The 22,264-nt window shown below is 42.0% G+C and overlaps 1 protein-coding gene across 4 annotated transcripts in view; it reads left to right on the top strand.

Moving 5' to 3' along the window:
* The window catches only part of FNDC1 (fibronectin type III domain containing 1), a 102,675-nt gene that overhangs the window by 11,991 nt on the left and 68,420 nt on the right, over positions 1-22,264 (top strand). For 2 of the 4 annotated variants that reach the window (XM_015137625.3, XM_028847009.2), the window contains exons 2-4: positions 15,759-15,953; positions 18,300-18,386; positions 18,818-18,886. The exons of the other annotated variants lie outside the window; for them this stretch is intronic. In XM_015137625.3, the coding sequence (XP_014993111.3) occupies positions 15,759-15,953; positions 18,300-18,386; positions 18,818-18,886 (351 nt within the window). The remainder of the gene's footprint in view (positions 1-15,758; positions 15,954-18,299; positions 18,387-18,817; positions 18,887-22,264) is intronic. 4 annotated transcript variants of the gene reach the window in all.

Genomic DNA, 22,264 nt, shown 5'->3' with positions numbered 1-22,264 from the left:
CAACCTGGAGTTCCAAAGACCTATGGACATTCAAGTGGTCTTAATTATTTGATCAAGCCTGGCTAGGTCCTTCACTGATAGATTAAATAATAAGTAATTAACTCATATCTTCTGTGGGCAGGGCACTGTGCTAGGCTCTGGGGTTACAAAGATTTAGTAATAAAGAAGTTGGAATTGCTGTGACCATAAATGACAACCAAATACAATAAATGTAGTAATATAGGATCATCTTGGACTTTCTAATCAACTTCTACTTGCCAGCTGTAGTGTTTTTACATTGAAGCATACAGAATTGTAAGATCAGGAAGAAGAACCACCAACTTTGTCTGAGGACTTTGCCTGGTGGGCACACTTCGGTGCTGACTCAATCTGAAACTCAAAAAATCAGTACATTTTTCTCCTTTTCTGTAAAATTTTGGATGTGCCTTTCTCTTTTTTTCTGTCTAGATTGTGTTTTCTAGTTGAGACTTCCAGGTCATGAGATGAGGGCAGCCTTGTTCTACCACAGACGGTCTATGGGCCACAGATCTGACAACCTTCTTGATGCTATGGAAAACCACCACGTTCTCTTTTCCTGTAACATGTGCCCTGGCTCCAGTCTGTTTGTTAATACCACTTTCCACCCCACCCAACAATTTCCTTCTACTGCTTTCTGATAGACTGGGAGAACTGAAGCATCTTGTTTTGGCTAATAATTCTCAGAATCCATATATGTACCTGCTGATATTCAAACAAACCACACCCAAAGGATGTGAGGCCTTGGGGTGATCTTATTTTCACAGCTGCATCATGACTGTACTTTCAATGCTAGCACCTAGGGAGGATGAGGTTCAGGAGACGAACACTAGATGTCATCTGAGCAAATTGTGTGTCCATGTTAACAAGCATGCAGACTCTGACTTGGGGTCCTTGGGATGAGTTCCATGGGGTCCACTGGCACTCTAAAATTGTAATGTAGTTTCATTACAGGAAACAATTCTCAGCATTTAGAGGGGTCACAGATAGTCTGGGTCACAACCACAGGGAGGGATTGACTACGTGTCCTCTTGGAATTCAAGCCCTAGAAAGCAGTGAGTGACCCAGGGCTCCCACACATGGGGGAAATCTCTAGTAAAAGCGCTCGTTGAATTCCATTAATGCCATACTCTGTTCTCTGATTATCCTAGCTTTGGGAGGACTTCCTTTCCCCTGGGCCCTGATAATGTTTCTTGTTAGTGGCACTCAGCTGATAGTAAATGTCTAATAGATACCCTCATCTTTTATGTGCCAATGTAGTGCTTCCTTCAGTAGACTGAAGCCCATTGCCTTTCTTACATATCTCCAAATTAATTCACTTGTATTCCCAGGGGAGTGGCTTGCTTAGTAACGCTATGTCACCCAATTGAATAGCATATTCAAAGATGTTTACTTTTGAAGGTAGGGAAATGTGTTGGAATTTGACTGGGTCTGTCCAGTCATGGAAATCACTGAAGACATTTTGGATTTACAATCAATAGGCAGATGGAAGAGGAGAAGTTGAATCAGATTATCTAAGTTTTCTTTCAACTGTCAAGATTTTAAAATTCCAATTAAAAGTGTATTTTCCAAGATGGAAGGAAATGAGGACCCAATGCTCCCTCTGCTGTGTGCGGAGGGAGAATTGGCCAAGAGCTGAGATACTGGGAATCAGGCTGGGTCATTTTGTATTGGGTTGTGATTGGGGATATCAGGTGTTCTGTGGCATTTATTCCTCATATTGACATTATCTCACATATGTGGAGTGTTTTATGATTTTCTTTCATATTTTATTCTTGCATCAATCCTATGAGGTAGGTGGGATTAGCTCCATTCATAGAAAATGGACTAAATTTGATATTTATAGAGAGAAACTTGAGTGGCATATTTGCTTTCTTTGGGGGCCTTGAATGGTGGTGGACACTCTCCTTCAAGAGGAGAAAAATGGACTGTTTCCACCCTTGACCTGACTTGACACTGATGGACATCCCCTTCTTCCTGAAAATCTCTCCTGCTTCTGTGATGCAACTTTTTTTTCTGGATCTCCTTTCACTAAAATTTCAGATTTAAACTGTCATCCCTCAGACCTCTGTGTTCTTTGGGTGGAGATGTTGAGTAGACAGTTGGACACACTGGAGCTCAGAGGAGAAGCCAGGGCTGGAGTTGGGAATTCAGGAGCCTTCCACATGTGGATAGTCTTTGCAGTCATAGCACCAGGTGTGCTACATGGGTAGAGAAGGAAGGAGTGGAGTAGAGAAGTGGGAAAGCCAGAGCTGGGCTGTGCAGTGCTCTACTATTTAGAGTTCTGGCAGAGGAGGAGGAGCTGGCAAAGGAGACCAAGACGGGGTGGTCAACGAAGTGGAAGAGAAACCAGGGAGTGTGGTGTCCTAGAAGCTGGTCTAATGGTCAGGGAGGACCCGAGAAGAGGTGCTTCTAGGAGGAGACACTCACTGTTGTTGGACATAGGGTAAGCTGAGGAGCAAGAGATGAAGACTTGGCAGCATGGAATCCTGACATTCACAAGATCTCATTCAGGGCACAAGTTCATGTGTCTTTATGAATTCAGCTGCCACCATTGGCTTTCAGTTTTATATCTTTGGTTCTGATTTATCTCCATGTTTAAACTTACTGCTTTTAATTACAGTTACAGCTGAGAGGGAACAAAGTATAGTAGAAAGAGCATGGTCCATAGTTTCGGATAGGTCTGAGCTCAACTGTCACTTACTAGATGTGTGCCCTTGGGCAAATCACTTAACTCTCTGCGACTCAGTTTCCTTATTTATAAAAATGCGAATACCAGAGTGCAGTGCACAGGCTTGAAATGGGGATCAAAGAGAAAATAGTTATGATAACACAGCTCATTTTAAATCACTTCTGTATTGCCAGCTCCTTGCTTAGAATCTGACACATAGTAGGCACTCAGTAAATATCTGTTCCATAAATGAATGAAATGCCTGGCACTAAGTAGGTGGTCAGCAAATGCTCCTTTCCTTTCTTTTTTACTTCCTTAAATATTTTTTGCTATATTACAAGTAGATCCAAAACTTAAACTCTTAGCTTATTAGGTGTGTAGTATATTTTCCCCTCTTTGTTGATAATTTACCTATGCCCATTCATAATCATTAAATGAGTTATAATTATCTGTAATGTTTTAAATATGGCTCATTAGCAAGTGGGGTTGTCACTGGGTCTATGTGGTAGTTCGCTCCTGGTCATGTCTGTCTCATTCACTCTGTTTCAAACCTACCCCTCCAGAACCTTTGCTTGGCCTCTCTTCTAAGGGTGTTTTTCAGGGAGCTTTCTGAGTAATATGAGTGGCGATTTTGGGTACAGTAATGTCCAAGTGTTTAGCATAGTTAGACAATGACTTTCACATTTTGGGAGAAGGAATAAATTTTCAGGGAGTGTTTTTTGGTCTGGCATGCCAAGCAGTTTATAGTAGGCTGAGACTAGCTGGACTAGCAAACAATGGTCATTCTTTAAGAAACTATTTCTTGGTTACAAATTGAATTTGAAGAATGTGCGAAAAAATTCCACAAAAACCTGCAAAGTACTGGCTTCTAGTTGGGTCTCTGACGCCTGCCAACAGAAGGCATGAGTCCTTCCCAACTATAGGCATTTGCTCTTTAGGGCTGGTTTTTTCTTATGATTGTTATAAATACAAGTATCTATGGAATTCCTCCAGTTCAATTTCCCCAAACCATTCTGGAAAGCTGGTGGTTTATGTGGAGGGTGGGGGGGAATCTTGTTTTCTCTCTGAAACAGTAGCTTTTGCTTACACTGGATCCTAAACAAAATGGCCAAGAACTTTAAAACCTCAAATCCTAATGATTGAATTCAGCCAGATCTGATGGTGAAATTCAGTCTGATTTATGGCTGCATCACTTTCTGGGCAGATGTAATTACTCAAGTCAATGGCCTACTGACAAATAAGCATTGAAATTGTCAAAATTAAATTCCCAGAGGGGATCCCTTAAAAATAACAAACAGAAAGTAATGAAAATTAAACCAAAGCAGCTCTCATTTAAAAATCAGGAAATGATTTGATTCTACAAATCCAGAAGTGATGTTAGGTAGCAGTGGATTGGGCTGCTGACAACATGATATCTGACTACCAGTGGCTAAACAAGTAAGAGAATTGTTTATCTCATTCACCAGTAAACTTGGGAGCAGAGAGACCAGGACTGTCCCATGGTTTAACAAGGTTGTGGACACATAGCCTTGTTCCATTTTCCACTTTGCTGTCATCATTCTCAAGATTGTCACTCCATGTTTTAAGTTGGCAGCTGCATCACCAGGTATCATGTTGACATCCCAAGGGGAAACAAAGGAGGAAGGTACAAAAGGCCACTAGCCCATAACAGCCAAACCTAACCCCTTTAAAATGCTTTCTTAGAAATGGCAGGACTAACTTCCTTATGTCTGCCATTGGCTAGAGTTGATCATGTGACCATTCTAGCTGCAAGGGAAGCTGAAACGTCATGGCTGAATGTTTATTATTCCAGCCTTTGTAGTAGAAGGCAAGGGAGAAAGAAGCTGGGAATAGCTTTTGGGTAGCCAATTCATAGTGTCTACAGTGGTGGTTTCTGAATTTAATGCAATCTGCTAGACTGTAATATATTAGTTGGGAAACTGGACTTGAATGCGACTAATAAAAATCCAGCTTAAAATGTCTCAGAAACATCTTGAGGGATAAGGGAGATTTATTTTAAGAATATTCTCTGGGCAAATTACAGTCAGTTCCTGTTGGCTTGAGAGTTTGATTTTAGTTTTGCTGCTTGCAGTTTATTTTGAAACAGAATTTCTTCATGCTTCATTTTATTGCTCCATTTTTGTATTTTTCTGCTTTGTACATCTTTTCCAAGTTGGTGGGCGGTGGGGAAGGAGGGAGTAAAGTAGGAAGATAATGAAAGGGAATAATGAAAGATAAACTATATTAATGAATATTCTTTCTCTTTGCTCCATTTCCCCTGAAATGCAAATAAACAAACAATCTAGAATCTAACACATTCTAGGCAAACTTTGTCCATAAGGAGCCGTTAACCCTTGAAATAATGAGAGTACTTCCAAATGAAAGGCTTAGTTTGCCAGCATTGTGCAGTGGTGCAGGCGAACTTGGCTGGAGGTTGGGAGCCAATTCCTGAGGTCCCTAGAGGCAAAAGCGAACTGCCCAGGCAGCATGGAAGCTCTTTCCATGGGACCTTTTCATGTGAGGCAGCATGCCTGGCAGTCGCCTGCATGACAAGCTTACATGCAGCCCCCAGGCAGACCCCAGAGACACAGGGGTCTCTGGCACAGGATGCAGTTTACTGAAGCCCAGGTGTGAGGATCACCCTGACATGCAACCACTTGAAGCTCACAAGAGGTGGAAAGCACTTGCACAGAAACAAGTGGAGTTGGTGGTGGTGCTGACAGTCTGGAGGGGATAGAAATGAATCTGACAAATGCCATTTAAAGATTGGCCAGTGGTTCGCCTTTGGGGATTTGGATGGCTTCACCATTTGGCTTCTTTGAGATGATGAAGAAAAAATGTGATTCACAACTGTATTCAGTGACTATCCAGTGTACCCTTATAAGCACATTGGCATACATGCGTGAAAATTTGGCCTTTTCATCTGAATAAAATGGTGCGTTGTTATCAAAATGCTGGAAGAACAGCTGGTGATAACCACGGGGAATTTAGGTGGGGCTGCGATGGCTGGAGAGGTGAGCCCAGGGGTGCAGCTGGCTTTTCTGCTCAGGAGTGAGCATTAGCTGCAACCAGTAATGGGGACCTGCAGCCTAGGGCAGCGCTCCTCACTCCATCAGTGTCCACCCTCCCTAGGTGAACATAACAGGGCGCTTTGGGGCCTGGAGTAGAATCCAGTAAGTTAGAGTTTCATGGGGAAATGGATTGGAGAGTGAGGAATGTGAGGAATAGTCTGTGGGGCATGATCTGCTTCCATGGCTGTCCTCCACCTCCCATGGGACCTGGGACACCTGCTTGCCTTGATGTTCCTCTTTGACCTGACAAAGCACCGTGTGGTGTCAGAGGTTTTGTTTGTAAAGCTCTTTCCGTTCCCTGGTGTGTTTTATAATAAGTTCAGACTCTGAAGAGCTAGGGTGTGATTTTATTTTTTGTACAGTTATCCTTAAAGAACCCAATGCCAACTGTGGAAAACACTTTTATTGAACCCCATGCATATTGAGAAATGTCAGAAGGGAGCCCAGGTGGTTATTTTCATACCCAGACAGTGTCTACCCAACAGCAGCCTCCTTGGGGAAAATTCAATCCACCATCTGCAAATTTTACTAGTATTAGTTTTACATCACAGAGCCACAAAACAACCTGGACTTCCAGGGCTTTTTTCTGGGTGGGGGGCTGGGTCATAAATATTTGGAAATATAATTCCAACATCCATTTGAAAAAATATTTAAAATTTGGTCAGTCATTTGAGTCGTTCCGGTGTTCTGCCTATGTGTTGTCAACCATCTGATGTTTCTGAATTTCTGAATATTTCTGTGCTATCTGGTATCGTATGAATAATAGCTGAATTTTTCCACATTTCCTCTGAATCCTAGTCTCTATGTCATATATCACATTGATTCCTACCTCCAAGCTATACTGCTATTGTAGTACATCCTAACCTTTTCTGGCTGATTATCTGTTGACTTTTTGGTCCAAGATGTGTGGTTACACTGAGATCTGTGTTTTCTTCATTTCAGAGTCTGGGAAGTATTTGGTGGTTTCCAATGGAAAGTAAAACTTGAACTTCAAACAAAGATGAAGTAGGGAGACTTACGTAAGCACGAAGGGTTTGTTGCATTAAAGAGCAATCTTTGGTATACTTAAGAAATAATTTCAGCATTTTTGGGGTTTTATGGGACCAGTGTATTTCCAAAGCCCTTAACATTCCTTTGGGAGTTTCTTTGTAACTTAAGCTGTCCTCATTGGCTTCTCAGCATTTGCTGCAGGTTGGGTGGGCTGCCATGAATGTTTCACTAGGAATGGCAGTCGTACCAGGTGGTGTCTGCCTCAATTTCTTTGAGTGTGTCCAAATACACTGGCTGTGGGAGTAGCTTCAAAAATGATAATTTTTACTTTTTTTTTTTTTTTTTTTTAAGATGGAGTCTCATTCTGTCATCCAGGCTGGAGTGCAGTGGCGAAATCTCAGCTCACTGCAACCTCCACCTCCCAGGTTCAAGCGATTCTCCCGCCTCAGCCTCCTGAATTGCTGGGATTACAGGTGCCCACCACCATGCCCGCCAGACTAATTTTTGTATTTTTAGTAGAGACAGGGTTTCTCCATGTTGGCCGGGTTGGTCTTGAACTCCTGACCTCAGGTGATCCACCTGCCTCAGCCTCCCCAAGTGCTGAGATTATAGGCGTGAGCTGCTGCATCTGACCAATTTTTACTTTCATAGAAGATCTTGATTAATAATGTCCTAGCCCATTGAGGTCTGTCTACGGATGGCAGAAACCCAACTTGAGCTCATTTAAATTCCAGAATTCATTGGTTCTTGGAGCTATACCATGGGATGGGCAGGGGGCCAGTTGGCCTTTGGGATGCCTAGAACTAGGGCTTTCAGCATCATTGGAACTCTGTCCTCAACTCTGGTCTCTTCTCAATGTGACAGCAAGAGGTGGTCATCAGCAGTGCCAGGATTCTTCCTCCACAGCCTCATGAGCAGAAAGTACTGGCCACATTTCCGGTCCAGCTCCAGTTAGAACAATTCCTGGGACGTTCCCTGGGCAGTTTGGGGTCACTCGTCCATTACCAGAATAATTAGGGGAGCTTTACTGGATAGACAGAAATAATGTGTATTCTTTCCACCATACGGTGTGGATTGGCTTCCTTATAGAGATTTTGTGGGGGACTCTAAGCATTTAGGCAAGCAGGAGGCTTTGGATTCACTTATTTTTACTTTAGGGAACCCTGAAGAAACAGCACCAATTTCAGTCAATGATGGCAGAGGCCACAGTTGCTGAGGGAACACTCACCCCTTCTGGGCATTGGAAAGACTCTTCCCTGGCTGAGGCTGAATAGTATAAGAAGTAAAGGAGAAAAGCTATTTGGACTTTAATTTCTTTTGGTTTTGAGCTATAAGACAAAGAAAGCACTACGTTTGGAATTTTGTGATGGGACGGATTTCCATGAAAATCCGGGTGTTCTTACATTGCTTGTATTGTGTTATGAGCAGATTATCATGCCTGTCATCTCATTCCTGGGACTGTGCTGGGCTATTTTGGATGGCACAAGCTGGGCAAAATTTGGCATTGGAAAAGGACAAGACAGCAGTAAATTTTCAGCCTAGAGGTCAGCTTGACTTTGGAGTCGGCTAAAGAATGAGTTTTACTCATGTCAAAGCCTTCTGGGGTCCTGATGGGGGCAGTACTCCCATCTTTAACCCCAGGAAGATACATGGCAGGTCACTGATGAATCCAGGGCATCTCCTGAAGGTGGAGCGAGGTCGTCTTCATCCTCATCCTGAGGGGCAGCCACAGCTTGACCACAGGTTGACCGTTGCACCCAGTGGGGTCAGGGACAACCAGCTGGGGATGTTCAGGGGGCTTCCAAGGAGAGGAGATGTGGTACTGAAGAGCACAACAGAGGACGTTTCTGGTCTGTGCCCTGTCCTGCAATCCACGGTGCAGCCAAAAGCGATTGGGAGGAGTACAGCCTGGTCGGCCTTCTTTCTTAACCTGGTGGCATGAATGGATTAGAAGCCACAGGCATGAGTGTCTCCTCTCAGGTCTGCCTTCCTAAGGACGTGGCTCCACTCCCACGTCCCTGTGGGAGTTCATGGGGTGAGGTCTAGGCCGGTTGCTCTCTGTCCACACCTGGGAAGCTGTGTGCTGAGTAGTCTGCCCTGCAGGCTCCCGCTAGGTCCTCTGATGGTCCAGAGCTGGAGTAGGGAAGACCATAAGGTAGGAATCACAATGGTGGTCACACGTTAGCGTCCACATTCTCCAGCTCAGCTTTGTCAGCAATAAACCTGATAATTTGCTTTCTGACTCTTTTATCTGTTTGTTCAATTTTGTTTTGAACTCAAATGTTCATCATGAGCACTTTTGTGCCCCATGCTTCAAGTTCGGAAACGGGTGCTTCATACATTTAGCCTGGGGAAATGAAACCGAAATGTAATTTGTTATTGAACAGCACACGAGAAATATATAGGCCCTTTTATTTCTTGGTCAAATGTATTCCATTTGGTATTTGTATCATTTCATTCTCACGCTGCTGTAAAGAACTACCTGAGACTGGGGAATTTATGAAGAAAAGATTTAGTTGACTCACGGTTCTGCAGGCTGTACAGGAAGCAAGGCTGGGAGGCCTCAGGAAACTTACAATATTGGCGGAAAGTGAAGGGGAAGCAAGCATGTCTTTACGATGGTGGAGCAAGGGGGAGAGAGAGTGAAGGGGGAGCTGCCACACACTTTCAAATAACCAGATATTGTGAGACTCTGTCATGGGACAGCACTGGGGGATGGTGCTAAACCATGAGAAACCACTCGATGATCTCATCACCCCCCCACCTCCAACACTCAGGATCGCAATTCGACATGAGATTTGGGTGGGGACACAGAGCCAAACCACATCACTGTAAGAGATGGGTCCTAGGAATCCATGAATTGTCTAAGTACAGTGGGACCAGGAGTTTTGAGATCCAAAGAGAACGCAAATCTATTTTTTGAAGACTTGATTTGCACACAAAATCAAATGGATTTTTAGTTACTTGAATAATTTTCTCCAGGGAATACTTGGTAGAAAAATCAAAGGAGAAATAGCATTTGTTTTTCTTGCAACTGTGCCGTCACTCATTGTCTCAGAAAATATTTGGTTTTACCTATTCAACATTTTATTAGTGGATATTTTTTAACCTCAGCTGTGTATTTTAATTATGTGAGTGGTAAGCTCTGTTTCAGTGCAATCACAGAATTTAAAAATGTAAGCATGTTTATCAGTTGCTGTTTTGTTTCTAAATAGTAGACTGTAAATCAAACTTAAAGTATTCATTTATTCCCCTAATATTTATTGAATGCTGACTCTGAGCCAACACTTTCAGTGCTGTAGCACATTTGGCTAAAATCAGTAAGTTAAAATGGAGCATATTCAGAGGAATTGTGCCTGATAGAAGATAGTTTTATTCTTTGTTTCTCCCTGGATTAGTCGTGCTTTTTTTTTTTTTTGACAGGGTCTCACTCTGTCACCCAGGCTGAGGTGCAGGGGTACAATGATAAATCATAGCTCACTGCATCCTGTCCTCCCAGGCTCAAGCAATACTCCCACCTCAGCCTCCCATGTAGCTGGGACTATAGGTGCATGACCCCATGTCCAGCTAATTTTTTTGTATTTTTTTAATGTATGGAAATGAGGTTTCACCATGCTGCTCAGACTGGTCTCAAACTCCTCGGCTCAGGTGATCCACCTGCTGCAGCCTCCCAAAGTGCTGGGATTACCTACGTGAGCCACCACGCCCAGACATGTCATGCTCTTATAACCACCCCTACCCCCACCTCTGAAATCTACCATCCATTTGTCTTTTTCCTTTTACCTACCTTAAGAACTTAATGAAGTAACTATATGTCATTAAAAAATTGAAACAAAACCAAGACCAAAAGCAACACTTTTAATCCAGAAAGATTCAGTTACTATTTCAAATCACAGTTTTCTCAGCATGATTTCTCTACGAATTGTGTCATTATGGCATTATTTTTACCATTGATTCATTTTTTCATTGATTCTGAACCTTCCTTCTCTTTATTCTGAGAAATAGTGCTTCACAGAGTTTCCTTGAGAGGAAGCATGTTTATTTTCCTCCACTATGGATATGCCTGGACACTGAAGGATGACGCTGAATATCTAATTCAGGTGCTTGAACAGGTGGTGGTGTCTGAACCAAGATTTTGAATAATTGGATATTGAATTTCATTCTGTATGTGTTCAGTTTGAAACTCATATTGGACCATATAGACAGTAGGGGAATATTGGTCTGGAATGTTTAGGCCAGAAATAGACATGCAGAGGTCAACAGTTCTGCTGGTAGTTGGAGCCTGTGTAGCATCCCACAGTCCTCTCCCCGAAGGCTTCCTGGGGTGCGTCTCCCTACTTCTTGGAGCCCAGGACAGCTTTTTCAGAGCCTTCCGGTCCCTCGAGGGAGGGAGGGGAGGTCTGGCAATGTGATGTGATTCCTTGGACAGACCTATACCTGATGCCTTCAGGGTCTGCGATTGCTACAGTTCCTCTCCAGACTTTAGCTTTCATTTTGATTCATAGACTTTCCCCATGGACCCAAATCCACAGAGTCTCTGAATTGAAATTGGACACGAGGAGTTTGTGTGGGTCAATAAATAAAGGATTTCTTCTGGGGTCATGGTAGAGGTCACTGACTGGCTGCCAGTGGACTGAGTCCGGCCAGCTCGTGTGTGTGTGTGTGTGCCCTACATAGTGCTTTTTTTTTTTAATGGAGTTATTCACCAATTAATATACAATTAGGAGTTTTCACACAAAAATCAGGGTTTTTAGCTTCTTAGAAAAAAATCTCAGAATGTCTGACAATGTGGAGCCTGGATACTTTTTGTCTGAATTTCTTTTTGTCAGCAGGAACCTAATGGAATTGTACCTTTAGATGGAGCATATACTCTCCATAGATGTCACTTGCTGGAGGTTCATGGTCCTTGTAGGCATTTCATGGTCTTCATGACTTACAGGCAAGATTCTTGGAGACCCCGGATTGATCTTGCTGGTCTTATATCTTTTCCTTCAATCATAAACCATTTAAGTGAGCACCAAGTGTGTGAGCAGCACTGAGTGAGGAGGTGAGGAAGGGGCAGGTGAGGTATGGTGCCCTGAAGGGGCAGGTGAGGTGTGGTGCTCCATCCACTATGATTAACAGACCCTGTAGATGTTGGTCAGGTTGGCCCAGGGACCTACCTTTGGACTCAGGCTTAGTTCTGGACTCAGCATGTCAGCAGCTCCAGGGAATCTCTGGAGGCCTATCTGTGCAAGCTGAAGACCCTTCAAGGACAGACACTGCAGAGCCATTGGAATCTTGGACTCTGTCTATCTAAGAGCAGTCATGGATCCATACTTTGACCCTTGAACAAAACTGGCCTCCTTGGGCCCTTTTGGATAAGTCCTGGAGTTGGTGCTAGACCAAAGTAGGAAATCTAGGTGCTGATTGTGCTCTTATTTTTCATTCTCCAGCAAACCAATAAAGGTCACATTCCCCATGGGAGCCACGGCACAGAAGTGTCTAGCCTGGCAATTGCTGGGTATCTGAAAGACAACCAAAATATTATTTTGTCACTCAGTCCCCAGCAAAATATTCTTGAATCTGAATAAAGTTTACTGGTATGAACAGTGGAAGTGATTTTGTTGTGTTATGAAATCTTTGGAGTCATAGCAGGCTCTTACTGGCTTTCTTCTTCTGTCTGGAGCACCTTACCATCTGTCTCCACTCAAAGACAGTCTTGAATGAGGAAGGACACAGACAGGAAATTCTTTTTATTTAACCCAAATCCCTTAGGCTGCAACTTAAGCTCATTTCCTCATTTTGCATCCTGTGAATATGAAAAAAACATCTTGTCATGGCCCTACCTGTCATGCATGGACTGTGAAGTTACCTCCCAATGTTCCCTCTGTTGGACTATATGATTCCTGTTGAATTGATGTTTTGGTTTGTCCTTTTTCTTTAGAGACCCAGTGCAGGGGATAGATAGCTTTAAAGAATGTATCCAGTATCATCTTCATTAGATGAGAATACTGTAAATGATTACAAAGATTCTGTGATTCATTTGTCCAGCAGAGAGGATGGTCTGTTCCAAGTTTCTAAGAACACTTAAAAATAAATAAGGACTCACTTTGTCATATTTCATCTTTATGCTACCAGAGTGCTGATTCCACAACACAGAACTCAGAATGCAACCAACAGAGCCCGAAGCTACATTCACACTCCTTATAGCTTTATTTCACGTTGAAGGGCTGCACTCATGAGACCTTCAAGATGATAATCAGGAACAGAACAAACTGTCATTCTTCTAACCCCAAGGAAATGTTTTCTGTCAAGTAATCTAAGCTCATGCCCATTAATTTGCGCTTGCCAGAATGATTATTCCTTAGTTAGATGCTGGTTTGATGACTTCAGAGCTGAGGCACTGGGGGTGAGAGGCAGGGCTGGAATGATGGGCGGGATTGCTTTTTATCTGGGCCTCCTGTTTGTCTTTTTGTCCAGTTCTCTCTGAGTTAGGCATGGACAAGTTAGGCATGAAGCACCAAAAATGACATCAATTTTAATATCAAAGTCCATGGGAATCCAGGAAATGAAAATATCTCATCAGGTGGTGTTTTGTTTAACTGACCCAGTTGGTGTGTGGTGCGCTGGGTGGGAGGAAGAGGTCATGATATTTGGCCTAAGGCATTTTGAGAACCTTAAGTTCAGAATTGATCTTATAAGGAGATTGACAATAAGGTTGCCTGTAAGATTTGGTTTCAGGGTCCCCAAAATGCCTTTATGTTAAAAAAACAACCTTCATTAGGTAACTCTCTAAGGCTTAAATTGTCACTATTAGAAAGTCACTCCTCTGGTTTAAAGTTTTGTCATAAGAGTGCAAATGTCCCTGAGAGAGAACATCACTCACTTATTCCGTTTCTTCCAGAAGAGAGGGGTCGATGAGGACACACAGCACAAGGTGAAGTGATTGTGGTGGGTAGGGAGGAAGAGTGCTCCCAAGAGAGGAAGATGGTGGGGGAAGGTGGGGTGGAGGGTGGTAGGAGTGGTAAACAGCTCTGGAGGTCTTACAGTTTGTTTTAGGATAGTATGTTTCAGTGGATATGGTCATCGACGGCTGATAATAAGAGACCAATTCTGAGGGAGCATGAGCTTCTGGCAGAGCTGGGCTTTGGAGTTGGGCAAAGCCATGTGTGTAGTTGGCTCCGTCCCTGGTGTAGCTGTGTGACTCAGCACAGAAATTACTCTATGCTGTGTCCAAGGATAAATGCAAGGTATCGCAGGGAAGAACAATGAACATATACATAAATTGCTCTTTTCATGTGTCAGTATTAAAAGTAAGTAATGTTCTGGCCTAGGTAGCTGTGTACTGATTGAATCACTGGTGCTGGTAGAAAATGTGACAGTATTTGGGCTTCACAGTTCTCACATTTTAGAATGTCTATTCAAGATCTCACTTTTCTTGAGGGAGATTTGGAATTGAACTGTAAAGAAAAGTGCTATATGTATATTCATTCATTCATTTTCTTCCTTGGGAGAAACGCTCAACCATGAGCTTCCGTTTGTAGTTTTCGGATATCTTGTTTTGCTTCTACACACCTTTTGGTCAGTATGAAATGTTGGATTCCTGGGAATGATTCCTGCTGAAGTTGCTTGTAGGTAAGGAAAGGTAAATGAAAATCAGAGAAGAGTAACCACTATTGCTAATTTTAAACACCCAGAAATTGATTCGTGTCTTCATAGTCTTCCCAACTCAAAATTTCCCAGAGAGCATGAGGCTGCCTACCTGTGATTTCTCCCTCACAGGTTTACAGGAACCTGAGCTCTGGAGTTGGGAGGGAATGCTTTGTAGATTTTTATCTGTGTCCACACCTAACATCATGCTTTTGTCTCCAGAATAGACATTCTTTCTCTAATGCTTCAAAATCCTCAAATTCATACTATACTTTCGTCCCTTGAATTTCTCTAAGGAGTTCTTTCCCTTGCTAATCATTTTACTCCAGAGGCAATGGGCAATTTTGGGGGGAGTGATGTGTGTTAGAATTATCTGTGTTTATTCTGTTCAGAATTTTCATCCAATATTAAAATCACATACTAACTCACATATGTGTCATCACGAAACATGCTCCTTTCCTTTTCTTCTTCCCTGAGACTCCAAATGCGTTTTTCTTAATGTTACTAAGTTTAAAGGTTGTTGGTTTTGTTTTTAGGTTACTTTTTTCTTTCCTGAAGCATGACTCAATAGTCAGTTTCAGTTCCAGGTTTGCCCTAGATTTGTTTGACTGTGTTTGACTGTTGCTTGAATATTTCACATACATTTATATTATGTTGCATTACAATATGGGTTACATAGTGAGTCCAGAGATTTTATTTGACAAAATGTTATGTTTCACTTTAGTAATTTTGAAAATGAAGTGAATTTCTTTGGAACCTCATAAGTCAAGTTAAAAAAGTGATCGTACTTTGTACTAACTTGTTTTTCTTCTGGAACAAAATATGGAAGCATTTAAATTAGATGTATGCTGATAGAACCAGAGTTTTACCACCCCTTTAAGCTGTTGATGATCTTGGTTTGTTTTCTTTGTGGAAATAAATGCTTCTGTTATCTCACTTAGAATACAATGGATATTTTTCTTAATCAGGACTGTTTTATACTGTTCTCTCAGAGGTGTTTAAAGATTGTCCAGCTGCATCACACAACATACTAATAACTTATTTACTATATAAATGCTACTGGAGAATATGGCAAATTACTAATTTGTTATTCTGTCACTAGCAAGACAGTGTAATCCAGCCAGCCAATGCCTAGAGTTTATTTTGATTTGTTTCCCTTTTGGTTTAAATTTACCACCCACAGTTATCCAAAATACGCAAAGGCCTGTGGGTTTGGTATATGTGTTTTGTTGTCATACTGTAATGACTGTACTTAAAGTCTTTCAGATCATACTGATTAAACGTCATTTACTGTTTTCCTAACAATATCAAAGAGGATTAAAAAATTCATTTTCCCAATCTGTTACTGCCATGAGTTGATAGTTGCGCTGTTTACATAGTTGACCACCCACTGAAGCCAAGGCACGTGAAACTGCTGTCCACTAAAATGGGCCTGAAAGTCACGTGGGACCCACCCAAAGATGCTACCAGTAGACCTGTGGAGCATTACAACATTGCCTATGGGAAGTCAATGAAAAGTCTTAAATACATCAAGGTGAATGCGGAGACATACTCCTTCCTTATTGAGGATGTGGGTAAGTGACACTCTGATCTTGTTCCCAGTCAGAATTAACTGTGCACCAACATTCTCAGTTGCATTCTTAGGATGACGGTGAGACAACCCATGGCTGGGTTCAAAGTCCCTTGCAGTTCTTTGGGAATGGAGAGCTGAGTTCTGAGGGGGCTGCTGTTTGACAGCCGGCATTGGGCACCTGGGCTTCCCCATCCGTGCATGTGAACTCAAGTATTCCTGTCTCCAAACTGATGCAGGCAGATGATTTTTAGTTTCTGAATGTGCTTTCAGAAAGTAGATTGATCTTTTTTTCACTTCGTAGAAACTTGACTGCTAGACAATGGAGTGGGCTGATCTAGAGACTTCGAACTTACATGCCATTTTATAATCAGAGATTGGGCAAGTCATATGTCCCTGTAGACGTGGAATACGTTATGCCTAGCCACGTCTGGTTAAAGATGTAACACTTTGCCCTATTTAAATTTGATTTTAACTTGATTCTGGAGGGTTGGAATATTTGAGATCTTGCCTCAATATATTTTGTCTTATAAGTGCAGATGTAGTTGGTTTTGGGCTTAGGCTTCGAGCTGCCTCTGAATCCTCCGTCTTCTACTTTTTGATTCCAGTAACCTAAAGCCCCATTGATTCTTGCACCATGTCATGGCCCAGCGTTAAGATGGATCATAAGGAAAGAACAGAAGTCAGCATTTAGGAAACAGGTCTCCTCTTGTGCCACCTTAGCACTTTGATACTTTAGTGGATCACGGGCTCCTCAGCTTTGGTCCCCTGACCAGCTGACCACACTTACTCCTTCTCCACCTCCTGCATTTGACATCACGCTTCCTGGGTAACAGAGCAGAACGTGTATAAAAGGGAGATGAAGGAAGACAGACTCCCTTCCTCATGGCTTCAGCTAGATGTCCATTTCCCTTAATCTCTTCCACATCACCTTGGCTCCCCAAGGCCAGCTGTGAGGTTAAATGGAGATTCTATCAGATCAAAGGCATGAGCAATCATATCTGCTTGCTCAAACCTCGGGTTGTCATGATAGCTGCAGAGAAGAAAAACATGTGAAAAGAGAATCACAGAGCTCACTAAAAAACAAATAGTATCTCCCAGACAACTTTCTGATGAGTTAACTCTACGGGTATCAAACACATGTGGATTAAATTTCTTTGAAATACAAACAAGCTCAGAGTAAAGAGAGAAAGTGTCTGGGGAAGCATGATTTTGCATTCTGCCTGACCCCAGGGCACTTCCCAATTAGCCTGGTAGGTCGTGCCAAACCCTGAATGCCACCAGGCCCTGCCACAATGAGAGAGAAGTCACACCAGTCTTGATCTCAGGGAGCATCAGCCAGGCTTCTGTTCATGGGCCTCTGGCTTGAGGACTGAGTGAAGTTTTGTTATAGTAATGCTCCCTACTTTGAGAAATGTCATTGTCATTATGTCCTTTGACAGAACTAACCCTCACCTCTCCAGCTCTCATACCCTGAAATACCCACAGACTTTCATCTCTTCAAGGAATTGACACCCCACTTACCTGTCACAAGAGAGTGATTCATTTTCGGGAAACCTAGCACTTACTAGGGTTTTACTTTGCAGAGCTACATGTTCAGGGTGCCCTCCCCTGTAACACGGGTCTTCGTTTCCTCTCCCATCCCATCAACTTTAGGAGCTCAGCCTAAGAGACCTCTGCTATTTGGCCTTGACCCCTAGATGAAAGTCAAAAGGTGAAGCCCAGTTATGTCAAGATAAGCATTTCCAAGACTCCAGGAAATACATATTTTTCTAGCTTTTTGTTGGAATGGTCAAAAACAACGTGCAGACATAGTAAGGGGAACATTTTATTGTGAAAAGGAGAAAATTTAATGAAGCTTTACGTATTGCAGTGAAGGTTTGCCATGTGCTACATTTGATGAGTTACATTGACATTTCTTATTATTTACTGGAGATTTTCATTTGGAGCCTCTAACAGGGAAAGATTATTAGTAGTGACTGACAGTGTATGTTCAAACACCTATTTAGTGGACAAGGAGTTCCTGTTTCCTACATGGATTTCACATTAAAACCCTCAAAAGCTCTTTTTGTTGACTGTTTATGAATCCAGGTTTATTACACACGTATGTACCTTGTATGAAATAAAGTTTATGTTCTTTGGGTCATGTGTTTTTCAGTTGCATGAGAAGAATGTTAGTGATTTTAATTTAAAAAAAGAGAGACATCTATCATTATGCTTGTCACTAAATTTAGATTTTTGTATTTGGTTATAACTGGTATAAGGAAGATGGTTATTCATGGTTAGTGAGTGAAACTGTGTCATTCTTGGAGATCTGAATCGGTGGCTTGATATGAACCGTATGTTTCAGAGCCGGGGGTAGTGTACTTTGTGCTGCTTACTGCAGAAAACCACAGTGGAGTGAGCCGTCCTGTTTACAGAGCTGAAAGCCCACCTGGTAAGTCCTATCTAGAATCAGAGGCTGTAGTGTTGTTACTTAGATTGGGAGCGGCATCCCTTCTTGTTTCTTCCCGTAAATGTAAATTTAGAGTTATTAAATAATTTTTGAACAAGAACTTTTTAGACTTGTCTAGCAAGCTGACAGATTGAAAAGTGGAAGAGACTTACCCTTTCTTTTAAAAGAGTTTTAATGTAGGTTATTAGCATTTCATCCAGACGTTTTGAATACTCGCTATAGTAAACCGTGCGTAAAAGACCAAAAATATGTATTGTCCGTAAAGCTGAGGTGTTGAGTCACTAATATGGGCTGAGCAGATCCTTTTGAAGATTGTTGAAAAGATCATTTAGTTATACATTATGGATGCACTGTAATGTGGAAAACCCAACAGTCCTCGTTTCTAACTATCAAGTTGCATTTCCTTAATTTAGGAGGTGAATGGATCGAGATTGATGGTTTTCCCATTAAGGGTCCAGGACCATTTAATGAAACCGTCACAGGTACTACTTGCTCCTTCATGTCAGATTCATGTTTTCACTGAAGCAACGTCTCGCAAGAGAGTTGTGCTTCCGTCACACACATGTGCTCACAAACCTTCACTGAGTTCCCATCGCTAAACTAACACACACGCCACACAGTCTTGGTCAATCTGTTGTGCACCCGATGAACTAGACTGTAACCAGTGTTGCTTACTGTTCACCGTTCTTTCATGTTCTCGTGTGGGGAAGTGTCTGCGTCTATATCTGGGGATATTGTTGCCCTCTTCCCAGGCAAATATGGTGGTTGAGATGGCAGTACTGACCAGATTAGGATATTTATAGCTCTTCTACCTGTGAATCAATGAATGGGGTACCCCCAAAATAGTGGCTTTTATGGGCTAACATGTTGCTTCAAGTCTTGCTTTTTTCTTATGACCTTGGGATATTTTGTGATATGTTAGATGACCTACCTTCCATCTCTGCTCCATATTTGTGTATCTGTTTGTTTTCTCATTTGGATGTTCATGTTGTCTGGTCATATTGTTTTACTTGCTGAGAAAAGTGTTGACATTTCTTATGTGTTTCTTGAATATATTTAATTGATGGTGAAAAAATAATGTAAAATGAACGCAGCTATTTCAGAATGTGGTTGGGTAATATCTCAAAGGCACGGTGGTGAGGAGCTATGTTTTATTTTCATGTGCCATGTGTTTAAATATATCAGTCTGGCATTATTGTTGACAGGAAGGTGAGTATGATGAAACCAATGATACTTATCTGCTTTTCAGACCAGATATGATGGTGTAGGTGGTCTTCACAGTGCATGCTATCTGAAAAGAGAGTGGACGAACAAAACAATCAGAAAGGAAAACTGGCTTTTGGGGAGAGGCTAAGTGTTCTTGTTTGAATGACTATGAGGTGTTGCAATGGAAATGGTTTGTAGGTGATTTGAGAAGACAGAATGGAAGTTGGAAGAGGCAAGTAAGAACACGGACTTAGGAGTCATGCTATAGGGCAGAATTTGAAATAGAGAGCCCATGAGTGGTTGAGGATTAGCAGAAAGAAGAGCAGGAGCTCAGGAATCAAAGCATGGAAATACTGACAGTAAAATGGTCAACAAGTTAGTACACCTAGCAAGTGTGCAAAAGAAGAAAAGGTGTTTATTTTCAGAGGTTGTTTACCTCTGAAGACACACACGTAAACAGATACATATAAACCTTTTACTGTTGGATGTTTGTGCCTTGCATTTGTATCTTATATTTTGTGTTTTAAATAAGCGTTTTATTTTTACATCCTTCCTGATAAAGTTTTTTGAATGACAATAGCTTTAGAACAAGTGATTTTCTTGCTTTTTCAGAAGTAATTAATTTCTTATGCCCTCTTTAATAGTGTGTGTGCACACTTGTGTGTGACCTTTCTGAGTAAGCAAGCAGAAACTCTGGGGACCAGGGATCAGACAGCCGTGTTCCAGCTCATTACTGGTTGTATGTATTGTGAGATTATTTAACTTCTGTCTGCAGGAGGCTTTGTAGGCCCTGGTTGCCAACCACTCTGCTATATTACATGATGTTTAATTTGTCATACATGGTGATTAAAAAAGATACCAGAAAAAATTGCTGGCTCAAACCACTTGAAGCATATAATATAAAGCAAAACTTAAAAAAAAAATCAGGAATATCTAGAATGCACAGACTAGGTTAAAGTACTTCATAAATTACATTTCATTGTTAATAAAAATAATAATTTTGTGAAATTATCAGTAAGTGATCACCATGTATGTATACCTTTTGATGAGGCTTGGAAAATATGATCTGCTGTTATTCCAAGAAATTGTTAAATATATGATAATCTTGTCAAACAAAAGAAGTCTTCAGAATTCCCTGTCTTCATTCAAAGAGGAATTTGCCTTCAAAAATGCAGACATTAGCATGGGCACCTGGTGTAAGGTCCAAAGGGATTCACCTCAGTGCTTTGACTGATAGGGTCTCACGTCCTTCCTGTGTTTTCTCAGAAACCAGAGGAATAGCCATTTTTGAATTTTATTTTATTTTTATTTATTTATTTTTTTGAGACGGAGTCTCGCTCTGTCACCCAGGCTGGAGTGCAGTGGCGCCATCTCGGCTCACTGCAAGCTCCGCCTCCCGGATTCACGCCATTCTCCTGCCTCAGCTTCTGGAGTAGCTGGGACTACAGGCGCCCCCACGCCCGGCTAATTTTTTGTATTTTTTTTTAGTAGAGACGGGGTTTCACCATGTTAGCCAGGATAGTCTCTATCTCCCAACCTCGTGATCCGCCTGCCTCGGCCTCCCATAGTGCTGGGATTACAGGCGTGAGCCACTGCACCAGGCCAGGAATAGCTATTCTTTTAAGCTGCTAGAAACAATGGCTGCAGTTCTGATTCCAGAAGATCTCCTTTTGCAGGCTTACAGCTATCTCAACTGAATTGTCTTTACCTAAAAATAGGACTTTAATTATTTCATTCACTTATTACAGGTGGAGGTCTAGGTGCTAGAGGTACAAGCTAGACAAGGGATCACCTCAGTGAAACTTATATTCTAATAAGAAAGAAAGATAACAAATATGCACAAAATGATGCATATAATCTATTAATTTGCTGGGGCTGCCATAACAAAATGCCACAGGCTGGGTGGCTTAAACAACACAAATTTATTTCTCTTGATGATTGGGTCTAGAAGTCCAAGGTCCTGATGTTGGCAGGTTTGATTTCTCCTGAGGCCTCTATCCTTGGCTTGTAGATGGTCACCTTTTTGCTGTGTCCTCGAATGGCCTTTTCTTTGTAAACATGCATCCTTGGTATCTGTGTGTCTACATTTCCTTTTTATAAGGTCACCAGTCAAATTGGATTAAGGCCCCAGCCTAATGGCCTCATTTTAACTCACCTCTTTGAAGACCCTATTTGTCAATATGGTCACATCTGAGATACTGGGGTTAGGACTTCCAACATATGAATTTGGCAGAGGGGGCACAATGAAACCCGTAACACAATCATAAATTATTTTAAAAATCAACAGTACTGTAATAGAGAATAAGCAGATGGGAGTGAGGGTTTGGGAGCCTAGGAGACCCTGATAAGACAGCGGCACCAAGTTGAAATCGTAAGGGACTGTGAGGGTGAAGCCATGTGGGGAGGAGGAGGAGGACCATACCAGAGAGTCCTGGACGTCGGGCAAGACTTCAGCAATTCCCAGACTGGTCAGTCATCCAAATATGAAACCTCTCGGGACTCAGGAAATGACAGGACCAAGCGAGAATGTGGCGCGAGGGCAGCAGTTTTGGCTCCTCTTGTGTTGCTCATCTCACTTCTCCCAGCCGGAAAGCTTTCTTTGTACTTAATGCAGAATCCCTCTTGCTGGGATGGAAACCTGTACCCTCTTGTTC

The sequence above is a fragment of the Macaca mulatta genome, chromosome 4 (genome assembly GCF_049350105.2).
Source record: "Macaca mulatta isolate MMU2019108-1 chromosome 4, T2T-MMU8v2.0, whole genome shotgun sequence".
NCBI classification, from domain to species: domain Eukaryota; kingdom Metazoa; phylum Chordata; class Mammalia; order Primates; family Cercopithecidae; genus Macaca; species Macaca mulatta.
Note: the sequence above shows the minus strand (reverse complement) of the source record. Positions and strands in the feature narration are given on the sequence as shown.